The sequence below is a fragment of the Chiloscyllium plagiosum genome, chromosome 31 (assembly GCF_004010195.1).
Source record: "Chiloscyllium plagiosum isolate BGI_BamShark_2017 chromosome 31, ASM401019v2, whole genome shotgun sequence".
Taxonomy (NCBI): domain Eukaryota; kingdom Metazoa; phylum Chordata; class Chondrichthyes; order Orectolobiformes; family Hemiscylliidae; genus Chiloscyllium; species Chiloscyllium plagiosum.
Window position 1 is genome coordinate 27,539,923 of NC_057740.1, and position 18,093 is coordinate 27,558,015.

Consider the following 18,093-nt stretch of genomic DNA (forward strand, 5'->3'; position numbering starts at 1 on the left):
TCCCCTATCTAAGGCTTGCCAAGTGTGGTGCCCAAACTTTGTACAGGCCTGTCATATTTCCAGTCTTTTCATTCGCCCGAGGATTGGAAGATTGTGACGAGCAGCTCTGCTGTTGTTACTATTTCTTCCATCAGCATCCCAGGACAAGCCCCATTAGGGCTGGGTGACTTTTCTACTTTCTGCACAGCCAACGTTTTCATTACTCTTTCTTTATTCATTGCCATCATCCAAAAAGCTCAAGCCTCAGTAGGCTTCCTTTCTGGTTTATGAAAACTATCCCCTACTTGAAAGCTTCCCATTGCTCATTTAATACCAGTCTTTCAGTCCAATATACCTGGGACAGGTTCCTTTCAACTCACTAAAATTAACTCTTATCCAGTTTATTAATTTCACACTTGATTGTTCCTTGTGATTTTCCAAATCACCCATAAACTTGATACTATGATCACTAATTCCCAAATGATCCCCAATTGATACATATTCCACTTGTCCCGTTAACTTCCAGAACCAAATCCAACATGACCAGCTTCCTCATTGAGTTAAAAATGTACCAATCAAGAAACTTCTCTTGTGCACCTTGCAGGAAGTCCTGCAGCTCTTTGCCCCTTATGCTTTTATTTTCCAAACCTTTATTAGGCTAATTGTAGTTCTCAATCATCCCCATTCCACAGTTTGTGTATGCTCTGAAATTTGCCCCTCCATCTGCTTACTTAGCCAATGATGTCCAAATCCGATGAATGAATAATAAAAAATTCCCTTTCTGATGCTCTAATATTATCTTTGATCAATAGCGACGACCTTCTCTACATCCCTCACACCCACAACTTCCTTTGTTTATCCTCCCTTTATTTCCTAAATACTTTGTAGTTGGGAATAGGAAGTTCCCAATTTTCTGCCAGATCTCTGTTTGGCTACTATATCATATGACAATTTGTTCCTCAAATCATCTCTATGTAAACTACTTTTGTGCTCTTAATACTTAATACTTTTGCACTATAGCACTCACAACACCCTGTCAGATCCCTTCTAATACAGTACAATTATTTAAATTAATGTTATTTTTTCTCCTGGTTCTCTGCTCATTTTGCTTTTCATTTCTAATGCTTCATCCTGATGGCTCTTCCCTTGACAAATTATTTAAGCCCTACTAGGGGTCATAGTCTTAAGATATTAGGATGAAAGTATAGAGGAGACGTCAGAGGTAGATTCGTTACGCAGAGAGTTGTGAATGTATAGAATGCGTTGCCAGCGGTGATGGTGGAAGCAGAGTCATTAGGGGTATTTAAGCGATTGCTGGACATGCACATGGACAGCAGTGAATTGAGGGGTGCATAGGTAAGATTATTTTACTTTACATTAGGATTAATCCTCAGCACAGCATCGTAGGCCAAAGGGCCTTTTCTGTGCTGTACTTTTCTATGTTCTATGTTCTATGTACTCGAACATATGTTAGCTTCACCACAGGGATACTGGCTTTATATTTGTCAAGTTACAGCTCATCCACCTCTTACACTCCTTTTCTGTCCAGTCTGGTCCAATGTCCAAGAAATTGGAAGCCATCTTTCCTGCACTGTTTCTCCAGCTATATAATATGCTGATTAGCATAGGAATAGTTGGATAAAACAGCTTAAGTGTCACTGGGAGAAATCCAGAGATTTCCAACTTTTCAGGAATTTCCTAATTTCTCGCACTTCTCCTGAAACTCTGACGCAGGACTTCAACCCCTTCTCTTATGCTGTTAACTTCCACATGGACCATGACTCTGGCTTTGCTCCCACTTCACCTGGAGAATCTTCTGCACCTGTTCTATGAAATTCTTTATCCTTGCAGTGCTGAAGTAATACACCACATGAGTATCATGTTGGTCATTTTATAGGAATATCTGCCCAACCTCACTCCTTCAAGCTACAACTACACTTTGTTGTGACATCCCCAAATGTGCATTCATTTTACCAATCACATTTCCCTTGTTGTGGCCAGATCTCTATGGCAGAAAGTAAATTTCTCCCATTCCTGCCAAATAACGAACCTCTTGCTACCTCTCCGTAAAAAGAAGTCTCTCCAACTACAATCCATACCCATTAAGTACCTGCTCAACACTGCACAACATTTCCACCTTGTGGACCCCTCTCTCCCACAGGCATAATGACATTTTCCCTCCCAACAAAATGCACCAAAACAGTTCCAGCTGGTTCCCCTTCTCACAGTACAACATCTGACTCTTTGTCTAGAACTCTATAAGTTACGCCCCTTCTGTACCAGAAGGATAGATGTTCTGGCATGTCCAACAACTGTTCACTGTTTTCAGTTGCTGCGGCCCTCCAATTGCCAAGCCACCATTCCCTCAACTCAACTAGGCAGCATCATTACCCTAGATGGTTATCCCAGATCCTGTCAAGTTCCACCACCCACTGACCACTCCATGTTGATGGGCAGCCAAATACTCCAAACTCATTGCTCTCAGCATAGAAAGTAAATCAGGGATTCGGATCTGCACTCATTCAACTATCATCCCCATTGATTTCAATATGTAAATTAGAAGGCTAGAATACTTGTGAAAACTGTGAAAAAAACAAGCCGAGTTGCTGAAGTATGTAAGTACAGCTGATTTCCCAACCTCAGTAAGTCTCTTCAATATCAGTACCACTGGCCATCCTTCTATTACTTGGGAGACTTTGACATTGCAGGAAGTATCGATCATAGATTCAAAAAGGCTGTGCTTCCTCGGTCTTGAGTGATCCACCATGGGCGGCATGGTGGTTCAGTGGTTAGCACTGCTGCCTCACTGCGCCAGGGACCCGAGTTCAATTCCAGCCTCGGGCGACTGTCCGTGTGGAGTATGCACATTCTCTCCGTGTCTGCATGGGTTTCCTCCGGGTGCTCCAGTTTCCTCCCACAGTCCAAAGATGTGCAGGTTAGGTGAATTGGCCATGCTAAATTGCCCATAGTGTTAGGTGCATTAGTCAGGGGTAAATGTGGTGAATGGGTCTGGGTGGGTTACTCTTCGGAGGGTCGGTGATGGGCTGAAGGGCCTCTTTCCATACTGTAGGTAATCTCATCTAACCATTCCCAAGACATCAATACCAGAGCTTTCATTTCGATTCAATTTTCCTTGTTTTTTGCAAAAACAGCCTGCCCCTATTTGCATATTTTTTACATTAATATTTGGAGTGAGCTTAGTCTTTGACAGTGCAGTAAAATGGACAAAAGAGAATTAGCAAACTCATTTACACACAAAGCCATGATTGTAATTTCCTTTCAAACCAGCGTGTAAAATAAGTTGTGTGCTTGCACTGCCCGATGTACACAACTGCTGAAGACCAATTATCCTCATTACTGCGAAAGTTAAGAGATTTCCCTTTGCTTTGCCAGATTAGATTAGTGCTAAAGGACTTTGTGTGATACCTCGAAAGTGTGGTGCTGGAAAAACATAGCAGGTCAGGCAGCATCCGAGGAGCAGGAAAATCGATATTTCGGGCAAAAGCCCTTCATTGAAATTCCTGATGAAGGGCTTTTGCCTGAAACATTGATTTTCCTGCTCCTCGTACACTGCCTGACCTGCTGTGCTTTTCCAGCACCACACTCTCGACTGTATTCTCCAGCATCTGCAGTCCTCACTTTCGCCCTTTGTGCGTTACCTGATAGTCCTAACCTTTCTCATTAATTCCTTATTCCTACACTGGCCCAGTTCATCTGAAGATACAACAATATTCCACTATTTTTCTCACTTGAAGGTTTACAAATAATCAAAATGTGGAACTGGACAGCACAATCAATTTGGCAAGAAGGTAAGCTGCGGCCATTCCTGAGCTCCCTCTGCCTCAGTTGCTGTAATATCTGAATGCTGGGTTATTTTTGGGCCTGGAGGTCAGCAGGAGGGTGTGATGTTGGTACCCAGAAGTTTAACTGCAGATATTGGAGCTGCAACTGTGTGTAATTGTGGGTCCCCACCCCACTCTTCGCCCTAAAGCCCTGTCTAGACAAATACCATCCAGGTCATGCTAACGGCAGGCAGAACAAAAAAGAAATCACAATTAGGTTTTCATAGGTACAATTCAATTCACATACAATGCAACAGTTGGGTACCCAGTGAGGAAATGTTACCGCTACTATTTACCATTATTCAACTGCGGTCCCTTAATTGAAATAAAAACAATAACTTAACTGAGCTGGAGTCTGAGCTTAAACACTGTGACACTTCAGGAAGGGGAGAGTTACCTGGATGCTGTGTTTCAGGAGGCAGTCACATCCTAGATTTGGTACCCTTGAATTCAATCATTGGTCAGTGACAGGAGGGCGTGACTGCGAGTGAGAAAGCAGGTAGAGGGATCCAGGAGGTAGCGCTGAAGAAGCCTCAGTCCTTAAGGTCGTACAACAGGTTTGAGATTCTTGCTCCCTGTGTGGATGAGAGTGAGGGCTGCAGGGAGAATGAGCAAACTTACCATCGCACATGGTACAGGGAGCCACTCAGGGGAGGAGGCACAGGCAAAGGAGAAATGTGGTTAGAAGCAGGGATAATATAGTCAGGGGAATAGACACTGTTCAGAGAACAGGATTGTGTTGCCTGCCCGCTGCCCGGTTTCAGGATATCGCATTTTGGCTGCAGAGGAACTTGGAGTGGGAGGGGGAAGATCCAGTTGTCCTGCCCACATAGGTACAAATAATACAGGTAGAAAGAGGAAAGAGATTCAGCTGAGGAAATACGAGCAACTAGGGGCTAACTTGAAAAGCAGAGCCAAAAAGGTAAAATCTCCAGATTACTATCTACATCACGACCTAATTGGCACAGGTCAACAAGTTTAGAGAGGTAAATGTGAGCCTTAAAGATTGGTGTGAGACAAATGGGTTCCAATTCATGAGACATTGGTATCAGTCTTCGGAAAGGAGGGAGCTGTTCCAATGGGACAGACTCCACCTGAACCATGCTGGGACCAGAATCCTGAAAAATCACATACGTAATGCTGTAGGTAGGACTTCATATGAAGTGATGGGGTAGGGAGCTCACCTGCTTTGGAAAATAATGGAAAATGTTGAAGGGGAGGGGGGCTCAGGAGAGGTTATTAAAGTTTCCAGATTAAGTAATTGGAGAGTATGACAAAGGTCAGAAATCTAACTTCAGCCAGGGCAGATAAAGGGACAGCCATGAATAGGAGATGATCAATACAGGGCTGAGGGTATATATGTAAATGCATGCAGTATTTGAAACAAAGGAAATGAGGTTGTAGTGCAGATTGAAATTAGCAGGTATGATACAGGCATCACAGAGACATGGCTGCAAGGTGATCAGGTTTGGTAACCAAATATCCAAGGATGCACATTTTATCAAGAGGACATTTAGATGGGCAGAGGGACTGAGGTTATTAGTAAGAAATGAAATTCAACTGATAATCAGAAGCAATTTCGGGTGGGGGGGTTTATAATCTGTGTGGGCGGAGTTGAGAAACCACAAAGAAGAAAATACTTTGATGGGAGTTATGTGCAGACCTCCTAGCAGAAGGCAGGATGTGGGGAAGAAAATAAATCAGGAGATGGAAAAGGCAGGTGAGAAAAGCATTATACAATAATCATTGGAGACTTTAACATTCATGTGGACTAGGAAAATTAGGTTGGCAGCAGATCTCAAGAAAAGGAATTCATGGAATGTCTATGAGATAGATTTTGGAGCAGTTTGCAGTAGAGTCCACTTGGGAATGGGCAATTCTGATTGGATGTGTAATGAGGCAGACTTGAATCAGGATCTGAAGGTGAAGGAACACCGAGGGGTCAGTGACCATCATTTGATTGAATTCATCCTGCAATTTGAGCGGGACAAGCTGGAATCAGATGTAATGGTATAACAATTGAGTAAAGGTAACTATGAAGACATGAGGGAGGAGCTGGCCAGAAGGTGAGCAGGGGAGAGAATGTGGTGGAGCAGCAATGGCAGGGGCTTCTGGGAGTAATTCAGGAGATTCAGCAGAAATTCATTACAAGGAAGAAGCAACATACTAAGAGGAGGGTGAGGCAACCATGGCTGACAAGGGAAATCAGAGACAGCATAAAATAAAAAGAAAAAGCATACAATGTGGCAAAGATTCATGGGAAGCCAGAGGATAGAAACTTTAAAAACTAGCAGAGGATAACTAAAAAAAGCAATGGGGACAGGGAACGGTTTGGAGTAGAGAAGATTATATATGAGAGCAAGTTAACTAGTAACATAAAAGAATATTGCAAGACTTTTTTTAGATACATAATAGGTAAGAGTAAGGCAGGAATAGACACTGGACCACTGGAAAATTAGGCTGGAAAAATAGTAATAGGGAATAAAGAAATGGTGGAGGAACCGAACAGGTACTCTGCGTCAGTTTTCATGGCAGAAGAGACCAGCAGCATACCAGAATTTCAAGAGAGTCAGGGGCTAGAGGAGAGTGTAGTGGTCATCATGAAGGAGAAGGTGCTGGGGGAGCTGAAGGTGGATAAATCACCCAGACCAGATGGACTACACCATGGAGTTCCGAAGGAGGTAGCTGAGGAGATTAGGGAGGCATTGGTGATCCTTCAGGAATCACTGAAGTCAGGGAAGATGTCAGAGGATGGAAAATGGCTAATTCAATACCTTGTTTAAGAAGGCAGGGAGGCAGAAGATGGGAAATTATTGATCAGTTAGCTTGACCTCGGTCATTAGTAAGGTTTTAGACTCCATTATTAAGAATGAGATTGTGGAGTACTTGGAAGTGCATGGAAAAGTAGGGCTGAGTCAACATGTCTTCATCAAGGGTCGGTCATGCCTGACAGATCTGTTAGAATTCTCTGAGGCGGTAATATGCAAGTTAGATGGAGGAGAGCCAGTGGTGTGAATATTTGGACAGAATAGGAACAGAATTCACAGCCTCAGAGTGAAGGGCTGACCCTTGAGATGAGGAGAAGTTTTTTTGGCCAGAGAGTGGCTAATCTGGAGCACATCTCCACAGAGGACTGTCAAGACCATGTAATTGAATGTATTTGAGACAGAGATAATTAGATTCTTGACTAGGAGGGGAATCAAAGGATACGGGGAGAAAGCAGAACAATGGGGTTGAGAAACATATTGGCCATGATTGAATGGTAGCATAGATTTGATGGGCTGAATGGCCCAATTTTGCTCCTTATATCTGCTGGTCTTATAGTATTACTAATTTAAATCTTTCATTTTTTTTTGGTTATTGCTGTTCTATTGTTTTCCTATTTTTGTCTCTCTAAACCTATAAAATACTGTAGTCAGTTCCAGCTGACCCTAAACTAGGAGTTCACTGACTGGAAGTTCAGTATTACAAGGATCTCAATGCACAGACTTTACATATAACTTTAACTCCCCACATGACCAAGGTCAACAAAGTCTCCATGACACTAAAAATATGCTGAATTAGAATGAAATTCAGAAGAAATATCAACGATATAAAAGAATATCAAGTACATAATAATTAACGTTTTCACATAAGGTGATTCTTATTTAAAATACATATTGTAAGTGCACGATATAAACAGTTTGCCATTGGTCACTTGGGTTGCCAACTCAAGCTGGATGTGTTCTTTGAGAATGTGATTTAAGGTCTGTGGCATATATATGTTTTCATACTTACTTTTGAGTTTGGATTTTTGAATTTGATGTGTGGCATATACAGGCTTCTGTCTATCTGAAGATGTTTAATGATTAACTTGTAAGTATTTCAGTGGCTGCATTGATTTCTTTTAAAACAGAACATGAGAGGAGGATTTTCTGGAGAGCAATGGATTTTTGTTTATATTGGGAGAGTTTAGCAGTGAACGAAGTAATCAGTTCAATGCATTAAGCTTTCAGATAGACAATTATGAAATTGTTTCTCAGCTAAGGGGAAATCCCCATAGCTAGTAAAACACTTCTTGCTTCAGTTTGAGGCAATTCTAGAGAGGTGTTGGCTGAAATTGAATGTATAAAGTAACTACTCATGAGAAAGGGAGAATATAGCTGAGAATTGTTAGGAAATAGGGTAAGAAAGTTACCAAAAGATCCAAATCAAAAGTGTTTTGTTAAAACTCTAAAGGTGCTGTCTGCAGCTGAAAAAGTTTTATCTCTGTTGTATGATTACTCCAGGATGACATTATTAGATTCTGAAGATTGGACATTAAAGCCAAAGCAAAATAAAACCAAATAAGGGAAATAGAGAAGGGAATTCTCTCTGGGGAAGCACTATAAACAGATATTTTTCAGTTTAATGGATTACATGTTTTGAAATCTTTAAATTATTTTCATCTAAATAGTCTGATTTATTCTATTTTACTTATTTATTTTATTTATTTATTTTTCAGTATAAGCATCTGGCTTATTGTTAAAACTAAATCTGCAGCATTGCATGTTTGTGCTTCAGTGAAAGACCATTGTATTAAAACAAAAGAAAATCAACAAAGTCAGATTTCAGTCTGGGATTGGACTTGTTCAATCATAACATCAGTTGGAATCATAACAGAAACCATACAAGTGCCTGCTGCAAGTTTCACTTGTTTCAAATAACCATATTTCCCCTTTTTAAATGCTCTTGTGATTGTCTTGTCAGGTTGCTTGGGAACAGGATCCAGGAGATACATTATTGCACCTGGAGTATCCAGAACAATCCCAGAGAATGGATTATATAACTACACGCTTGACAGAAAGCAGCCTTATTTGTCATGACATTTCTCAAAGTACATTGTTGGCTGTAGTTCAACCAATCTGCAGTGCAGTCCATTGTTTCCTAGCAAGAATACTGGCCTTGTGAAAGGATTATATACTCAATTCGTGCAGACTAAGCTATGAGTTAGAATGCAAGGCTCTGTGACTGACAGAAACCTGCCCAAAATCATGCAGCCTTGACTAAAATTCTCCTCAAACGATGCATATTGAGTTGATCATTTGAAGATAAATCACAGACAAGTTTAAATCAGATTTTCTTTTATTTAATGTGACATGAACAAGATGAAGTTGCTAATTGTCTCATAAATATGCTTTAGATTATTTTTAGTTATATGCTTTTGCCTATACTTTGTGACAATATTGAAGCTTAGCTATATCACAGTAGCTTCAGTCTTTTTAAACCACTATTCAACATGGTGAGTTATGGTGGTGGAATGGTTCCATTTCATGCAATCAAGAGTTAATTTTAAAGTTTGAGTGCTGGTATAAAAGAGATGATATATAATTTATAGCCCATTATACTCATTTTTAATGTCAATGGAGAGGAAGACTGGGGTTGGTATTTATTGACAGATAAGTTGATATTAGCAATTGAAATGATCACCCAAACTTCAAACTGAATCTTGCTCCCAACCCAACCTGTACCATGCCGACCACTCCCGTAGAGTGGTGTACAGCATGAAAACAGACCCTTCAGTCCAACCCGTCCATGCCGACCAGATATCCCAACCCAATCTAGTCCCACCTCCCAGCACCCGGCCCATATCCCTCCAAACCCTTCCTATTCATATACTCATCCAAATGCCTCTTAAATGTTGCAATTGTACCAGCCTCCACCACTTCCTCTGGCAGCTCATTCCATACACGTACCACCCTCTGTGTGAAAAAGTTGCCCCGTAGGTCTCTTTATATTTTTCCCCTCTCACCCTAAACCTATGCCCCCTAGTTCTGGACTCCCCGACCTCAGGGAAAAAACTTTGCCTATTTACCCTATCCATGCCCCTCATAATTTTGTAAATCTCTATAATAGACCCCTCAGTCTCCGACACTCCAGGGAAAACAACCCCAGCCTGTTCAGCCTCTCCCTATAGCTCAAATCCTTCAACCCTGGCAACTTCGACATGGAATCAGTCTGTCTCCATAATAGACTTCAACACAGAAAAACCACACTGTAATCATATAATATATCTCCATCACCCACAGTGACAGAGTTAGATTGTCAGGATAATGCCCATTGGCTTCAAAGAAACACTTGATGGCAGTGCGAGATAAGTTAACTGATAAGACACGTCAATTGGAAAGTGTCCTCTCATCCCCATTTAAAAATAATTAATCAATAGACTGTAAGCAGACAGGCCATCACTGAGGTGGGAAGGGAATCGCTCTACTGGATAGCTTTTGGCCACACTGACACTCATGCACATGGAGAGACCCCACATCTGCCTGGACATTATGCCTATGGCTTTTGTTCTTTGGCTAGCAGCAGGCAGTTACATCTGCCCATTGGGAAATTGGAAAACCCCAATCAGCAATCACAATTAGCCACAACCTCACCAGCCTAATTGGTTTCCATGCTCATGAGGGTAAGCTGCCTCACGACCCATGAATCTGCCTCAGCAGGAGGTCAGGAAACAGGCACATCTGCCCACACTGGGATTTGTTTGGCCCCATCCATCTCCTTTTCTCACTTTGGTAGGGCACCAAATGTCCTGCTCTTAATCTCTGTTCTTTGTTGAAGTAAGTTAGATCAATCAACCTTTCCTTTGTCTCTCTCATCGCTAATGTTCCCAGACCAGTTTCTCCAGTACTTTTTGTTTTTATTTCAGAGTGCCGGCATGTGCAGTGCCTTGCTTTCGATTTTTTTTATTTCTAATTGGCCCTGAGAAGACGATGATGGCCCTTCACTTTGAACCGCTGGTTTGGTACAACTGAATGGCTTCATTAGTCACACTGGCAAAGCAGTTAGGAAAGAGGCAGCCATGTTGGATTGGAACTGGAGTTACATTTTAAAAAGTAAGTATGGCACATTATCTTCCCTAAAAGAAATTCAGAAACCACATTATTTTTATCAAAATTTACTGATATATTATTTTCAGATTAATTCAACATAAATTCAAATTTTAAATTGTCATAGTGAGATTTGAACTGCTATTCTCTAGAGTATGAGTCTTGGCGTCTAAATTACTAATGACACTCAATAATATCCATTGATCAAATGTACTGAACCACAGTCAGGAGACAATGAAGGGATAGAAAACAAGAGTAAAGAAGACCCTTAATTTTGAAAGAACTGATCTTGTATATTTACAGACTCATGGCATTTCCATTCTTTATTTAATCTGCTGCGAATTGCATAGGCACAAGAAACACTTAAAAAAAGTGATCAAAATTATTTTCATTCTTTTGCTGCTCCAAAATAGAAATGTAATAATGAATAGCATTGTCTGGTTTGAGAGCTGCAAAACCATGTGGTTGATTCAGTATTCATGGTTGGCCACTCTCCTTTACGCTGTCACCCAGCCATATCAACACAAAGCCACAACTGTGCATGGCTACAATTCCTGAAATGCAAAGCCAAGAAATTGCATATGTATCTATACTGCTGAGCATTTAGTTGCAAAGCGAATAATTGCAAATGGAATTAAATTTAGCAATACTGACATGGAAATTTTAATTTTTTTTTTCATTATAGGGTTTACATACAATCATCTTTGATTCCACTTTCAGTTTTTGATTAATTATATTTCCTCCAGCAGTCAGTAAAATGAGAAAACAAGGAACAACATGTCTGGGCCTGTGCTAGAAAAAACAGAATGTAAACCGTACAGCTCATTGACAACAGATATTTGCTGGCGACCAACATTACTATGAGGATTCTGATTTAGAGAGATTTAGAAATCCAAAGAGAAAAGTCAAAACATCAGCACAATGTAAAAAGCAAAGCTGAACAGGGAGGGAAAAAGAGTTCCACAAAATTCCACAAATAAGGCCTTTCTAGGAAGTAAAAGCAAATAAAAAATTCAGTCTGCTTTATTTGAATGCACAAAGCATCTATAGTAAGATAGATGAACTAGTGGCCTAAATAGAAGAAAATTACAGTATATAGATCTAATCACCATTACAGAGACATGGTTACAAGGTGATCAAGGGGAGAAATAAACATTCCCGGGTACAGAACATTTCATAGAGAAAGACAGAATGCCAAAGAAAGAAGAACAGTCCTGATGGGAAAGGATGATAAGAGAGCATGAGTGAGAAAGTACCTAGCCCCAGAAGATCATGAAATAGAATCAATATAGCTGGAAGTTAACAATAGCAACAGTCAGTAAACACTGGTGGGAGTAGTTAATGGGCCCCTTAACAGCAGTTATAATGTTGGACAAAGCTTTAAACAAGAAATTATTAGAACTTGTAACAACAGCAATGTGATACCTGTGGGGGACTTCAATCTTCATATAGATTGAGACAATCAAGTTAGTAACAGTGCTCTAAAAGACGAGATTGCAGAATGTTTTGCTGACAGTTCCTTGGAGCCATATATTGTGGAGCAAACTAGAAATAAAATTATTTTAGATATAATATTGATTAATGAAGCAGGGTTAATCAGTGATGTAATCGCAAAATATCCTCTGGTAAATAGTGGACAAAATATTATTGAAATCCATGATGTTTAAAAGTGACATACTCTATAATGTGGCGATTGGAATGAGGGCGAGGTGGATCTCATTGACTATGAGATATTTCATTGGGGTTGTTAACCTGAGGTTAGCAGGAAGCTTTGGCTAATATTTATAAACAGGAGATTTAAAGACCCTCCTCATGCTCGGGACTGGCTTTGGTCAAGTGTACTAAATCTTCGCAACATTGCCCATTTCTTGGTAAATGTTGAAGCAATGGTTTGACCAGTCTGCTTAATGACGTAGAATTGAACCAAATGTTCTGTTTCTGACTCCATAATTCTATGACTCTGGAACAAAATTTTATGTTACATGTCAATTAAAAGCTAAATTTCAACAATCTGTTTGTGCTAAATTGATAAAGATTTTTCAACAATCCAGATAACATTCAAATGTTAGTAGTCTATGTTAATTTTGTTGGATAAGGGATTAATAGATTTTATGCTAATAGTTAGCGACTTTCATGAATGATGTCAGGTGTTAGAATTAGGACCTACGTGACAAAGGTTCTAATGAAGTCCTCGTGAACCACGTCTCTATAAATCATCTAAATAGCTAAGAAATGGTCAACACTAAAAAGAAACATGAAGTCAAAGTTTTTTCATTTTGTACCCATGAAGAGTATTCTTGTAACCCGGGAATAAAAACAACAAAAAAAGAAACCAACAATTTACACATAATGAGGAGAAAGTGCTGCTTGCTTGGACTATAGGCGGCATTGATACTGCAAGCAGTACCTGTTAACTGTCTTAGTTAACCGATTAAATTCAAACAAGGCTCAGTAGTTTGTGCTGTTGCAGCTTCATTTGCCAAAAGGATCTAGAACCCAGTTATGACTTTCATATAATATTTACCAATATTTAACCCCTGTTTCTTTTATTCTCTCTTTAAAATGCTACTTTGCCTTGGGTACAGTTATATCAGAACCCCTTGGCGCATTGGTCAAGTGTTTTGGTTCAGACGTGTGTTGAAGGGCTACTGGAACACAATGCTTTCTCATTTGTTAACAATTTTCATTTTGACTAAGCTTTTGGTACTCCTACCTAGTATCTCCTTACATGCTAGATACCATTTTTACAAAAAATGCTCCGTGCACTCATCTTTTTATTTTACTCATTCATGGTATGAGAAGAATGCTGGCTGGCCAGTACTTATTGTCCGTTCCTAGTTGTTCTTGAGAAGTTGGTGAGCTGCGTTCTTGAACCACTGCAGTCCATCTCCTGTGAGTTGTCTCACAATGCCTTTCAAGAAGAAACTCCAGGATTTTGATGCAGTGACAGTGAAGGAATAGTGATATATTTCCAGGTCAGGATGGTGAGTGGCTTGGAGGTTCTGCTGTTCACATATCTTGGCCGCCATTATCCTTCTAGATCGAAGTGGTCATGGGTTTGCAAAGTGCTGTCTGATGATCTTTGGTGAATTTCTGCAGTGCATCGTGTACATAGTACACACTACTTCTACTGACTCTCAGTAGTAGAGGGAGTGGATGTTTGTGGATTAAGTAGGTTGCTTTGTCCTAGATGGTGTCAAGCTTCTTGAGTGTTTTTGGAGCTGCACCCATCCAGGCAATTTGGGAGCATACCACCACACTCCTGATTTATGCCTTGTAGATGATGGAGCTTCTTTTCTGGTGAAGGGCTTTTGCCTGAAACTTCAATTCTCCTGCTCCTCAGATGCTGCCTGACTTGCTATGCTTTTACAGCACCACATCTTCGACCTTGTAGATGATGGACAGGCTTTGGGGAGTCAGGAGGTGAGTTACTCACCACAGTACTCACTACTGCTCTTGTAGCCACTGTGTTTATGTTGCAGGTCCAGATGAGTTTCTGGTCAATGGTAACCCCAAGAATGTTGACAGTGGAGGAATCAGTGATTAAACTATTGAATGTCCAGGGGTGTTGATTAGATTGTTTCTTATTGGTGATGGTAATTTATGTGGCGCGAATGTTAGTGCTATATAAATATAGGTTGATGTTGGTATCTTTGACCTTGAGCTAATATTGTTGCCTGCCATCTATAATGCCAGTAAACAGCCAGTATCTCAGTTTTCCACTGTACTGTAGGTTAAATTACTTACAAACTCTGTTTTCTGCTCACTCAAGCACAGACAATGGTTCAGTCTCTTGTTTGAGCTTCTCCCTTGCACATGACTGATCCCAGCTGCATTCCACCCTCGTATGCACATCAATATGAACACGGTTGCAGTTTCAGCATCTGAGCTCCTTCGCAACAAGACAGTTGGTATTAATGCTGTCTGGTTAATACTTGAGATTATTAATGCTGTGAGTCCAGCTCAGAGCAAGATTCCATCATGTAGTTTTCTTCTTGGGATAGAATTATCCCAGGGCAGGTTTGGAGATGGAGGGGCATTTTTTGGGTGGGAGGATGTTGGATGGGGTTTCCCCTTGCTGTCATGCCCCTGCCTCACTGACAGCCTTTCTGCCTTGCCACCAATTGAGAACCCAATCCATGCCCACTGGGAACTTCATTCTGCTGCTGCTATTCAAATAGAAACAGAAGGGGCAGTTAAGACCCTCCCCCACACAGCGTGGCTCCTGCAGGCTCCTGGACTGGGATAGGAGACGGGAAGAGGGGGAGCCACCTGCTCTCACACGGTTGGACTCCCATACTGATCATGGGTTTCTGGTGGGTACAATATTGGCAGTTACTTCCCTCTCTGCCCAATGGTGCTGATGGGAATGAGGAGCTGTCAACCTGAGGGCAGCTCAACACTGCTGTCAGACAGCACCAGGGACGTGGGTTCAATTCCAGGTGACTGTGCAGAGTTTGCACATTCTCCCTGTGTTGGCGTGGGTTTCCTCCAGATGTTCTGTTTACCTCCCATAGGCCAAAGACGTGCAGGTTGGGTGATTTGGCCAGTCTAAATTCTAAACATGGGGTCTCCGCCTTCTACAGCCGACTCAACACAGACATCTACATCAAACCCACCCACTCCCACAGCTACCTGGACTACACCTCCTCTCACCCACCCCGTCCGTAAAAACACTATCCCTTACTCTTAATTCCTCCACTTCCACCGTACCTGCTCCCAGGAGGAGCAATTTGACTCCAGGACATCCCAGATGGCCTCCTATTTCGACGACCGCAATATCCGCTCCCACAAGATCAACAATGTCCTCCAGCACATCTCCTCCACTTCCCGCACCTCCGCCCTTGAACTCCACCCCTCCAACTGCAACAAGGATAGAACCCCCATGGTCCTCACCTTCCACTCCACCAACCTCTGGATATAGATCATTATCCTCCATCATTTCTGCTATCTACATTCAGACCCCACCACCAGAGATATATTTCCTTTCCCACCCCTATCTGCTTTCCACAGAGACCATTCCCTCCTTGATTCCTTTGTTAGGTCCACACCCCCCACCAACCCACCCTCCACTTCCGGCACCTTCCCTTGATGCCCTTGAACCTGTGCCCATACTTACCCCGTCACCTCCATCCAAGGCCCCAAAGGATTCTTCTACATCTAGCAGAGATTTTCCTGCACATCCAAATGCCTCATCTACTGTGTCCATTGCTCGTGATGTGGTCTCCCCTACATTGGGGAGACAGGACACCAACTCATGGAATGCTTCAAGAAATATCTCTGGGACACACACACCGAACAACCCCACCACCCTGTGGCCAACCACTTCAACTCCCTGTCTCACTTTGCCAAGGACATGCAGGTTCTGGGCCTCCTCCACTTCAAATCCAAATCACCCAAAGACTGGAGGAAGAACACCTCATCTTCCACCTCGGAACCCTTCAACCACACGGCATCAAAGTTGACTTCACCAGTTTCCTTAGCTTCCCTCACCCCACCTCATCCCAGATCCAACCCTCCAACACGGCACCACCCTCTTGACTGTCCTACCTGTCCATCTTCCTTTATATCTGAAATGTTGACTCTTCTGCTCTCCTGCTCCTTGAATGCTGCCTGATCCACTGTGCTTTTCCAGCGCCACATTTTTCGACCCCATTCTAAATTGCCCATAGCATCTAGGAATGTGGTATTTTAACCAGGGAAAATGCAAGGTTTCAGAGATAGGGAAGATCTGGGTGGGATGCTCTTCGGGGGGTTGGTGTGGACTCGATTGGCTAAATAACCTGCCTCCATACTGTAGGGATCATAAGATTCAATGATCCTCTGAATAGTTGGAACCCTGATGAAGTGGTATTTAGATCTGGGATATTGTTCCCCTGGTTGACACTTGGCCTTCCTCAAATAGTGGTGACACAGGATCCGCTGGCTTACCATATGGATTCAATTCCACCCCAGTGTTATGTATTGTTCTTCAGCACTTTGGTAGCACAGTGATAGCATCCTTCCATCTGAACTAGGAGACCCAGGTTCAAGTCATACCTGCTACAGAGGTATGTAATAACATCTCTGAAGAAGTTGGTTAGAAAGTAAGTATCTGTATATTGCTGAAGAAATAAAACTGCTCAATCCTTGAAAGTTAACAAAGACTTGCAGCACCTCTAACAATCGGAGTAATGTCGCTCAGATGACTCAGAAGTGTTTGGAAGTAGATCGGTCTATATTATCTGAAAGTGCTGACAGTTCTAACCATCTTTGCTTGCAGCTGCTCCCCACTGAATTCTTTGCCCCAAGGAAATCATGTCATATCTACTGTGGCCTGATCCCCAACTCGACTGAAACTAATTGCAACACAACAAAGTTTATTCAGCACCTTGAGAGTAACCTGAAGCCCGGCATTCGTCATCAACCCAGCTCAAGGAAGTCAACTGAGTTTCAGATATTTGATCAGAAGCACCTGACAGACCGGATGTGAGGCTGGATAGCTTCCTGAATATTTGCACACCATCGAAATGAACAGAGTTTTAGCCTCAATGCGCAATAATCCTTTCCCCTCCAAAAAGCTATAGAACTGATCAAAGTCTCAGCCAGTAATTTTTCTGTGTGTTGCAGAAGTACAATAAAAGTTATTTCCTTACAGGTACATTGCATGCTCTGAGCAAAAATAGATGTATACCCTTGTGCTTCCTAAGGAAAGGAATACTCCAGGACAGAATCCATCAATCCATTTAATCACTTGTTCCAAAAGGAAAGGTAAAGGAATGAAATATTAGAACTTTTGGAAGCTGATGGTAATGCTGAAAATTTAAAGCCTAAGCTGACGTATGACATTTCAGTGTCAAACTCAGAAACATCTGAGGAGATAAAGATCCACTCTCTGGTTCTTGTGTCAATTTCCTCAGTCAATAGTTACTGAATGATTTGGTATTTCCTCCTCCCCCACCCCCCCCAAAGTAACCGAGAAGACCCAGCACAAGGAATCGCTGCCTTGCAAGGGAAAAATGCTCTTTGTGGACAAATAACAATTCAATCCCATTAAAATGGCAAGACCATTCTAACACTAACAATGACTGTGATGGTAAACAGTTTGAGAATAACACAAACAACATATTCTGAGATTAAGAGATTGTTTACAATCCTGCAGCTATACCTTACCTTGTGTAGGTTGAGATTCTTCCAGGTATGTTGTATTTGTTTTCTCAGGATCATCATTAGCCCTGGAAGACATAATTTCAGAGAAATGAGAACTATTAGAAAATTAAACCAGCTTTCAAAGCCACCTGTAATAAGGACTACAAGCAGCATTACCTTCAGGTTGGCAATAGTGGAAACAATGAGTGACTAAATAGAACCATGGGACATTGCTGACCCATCCAAAGTTGAGTTTTCTGTATAACACAAAGTGTTGCAACATTTCAGGGGAA

At 41.6% G+C, this 18,093-nt stretch overlaps 1 protein-coding gene across 4 annotated transcripts in view; it reads right to left on the reverse strand.

Moving 5' to 3' along the window:
• Positions 1 to 18,093, reverse strand: part of cbarpb (CACN subunit beta associated regulatory protein b) — a 202,512-nt gene that overhangs the window by 73,758 nt on the left and 110,661 nt on the right. For all 4 annotated transcript variants that reach the window (XM_043721246.1, XM_043721244.1, XM_043721245.1 and 1 more), the window contains one exon: positions 17,825 to 17,886. In XM_043721246.1, the coding sequence (XP_043577181.1) occupies positions 17,825 to 17,886 (62 nt within the window). The remainder of the gene's footprint in view (positions 1 to 17,824; positions 17,887 to 18,093) is intronic.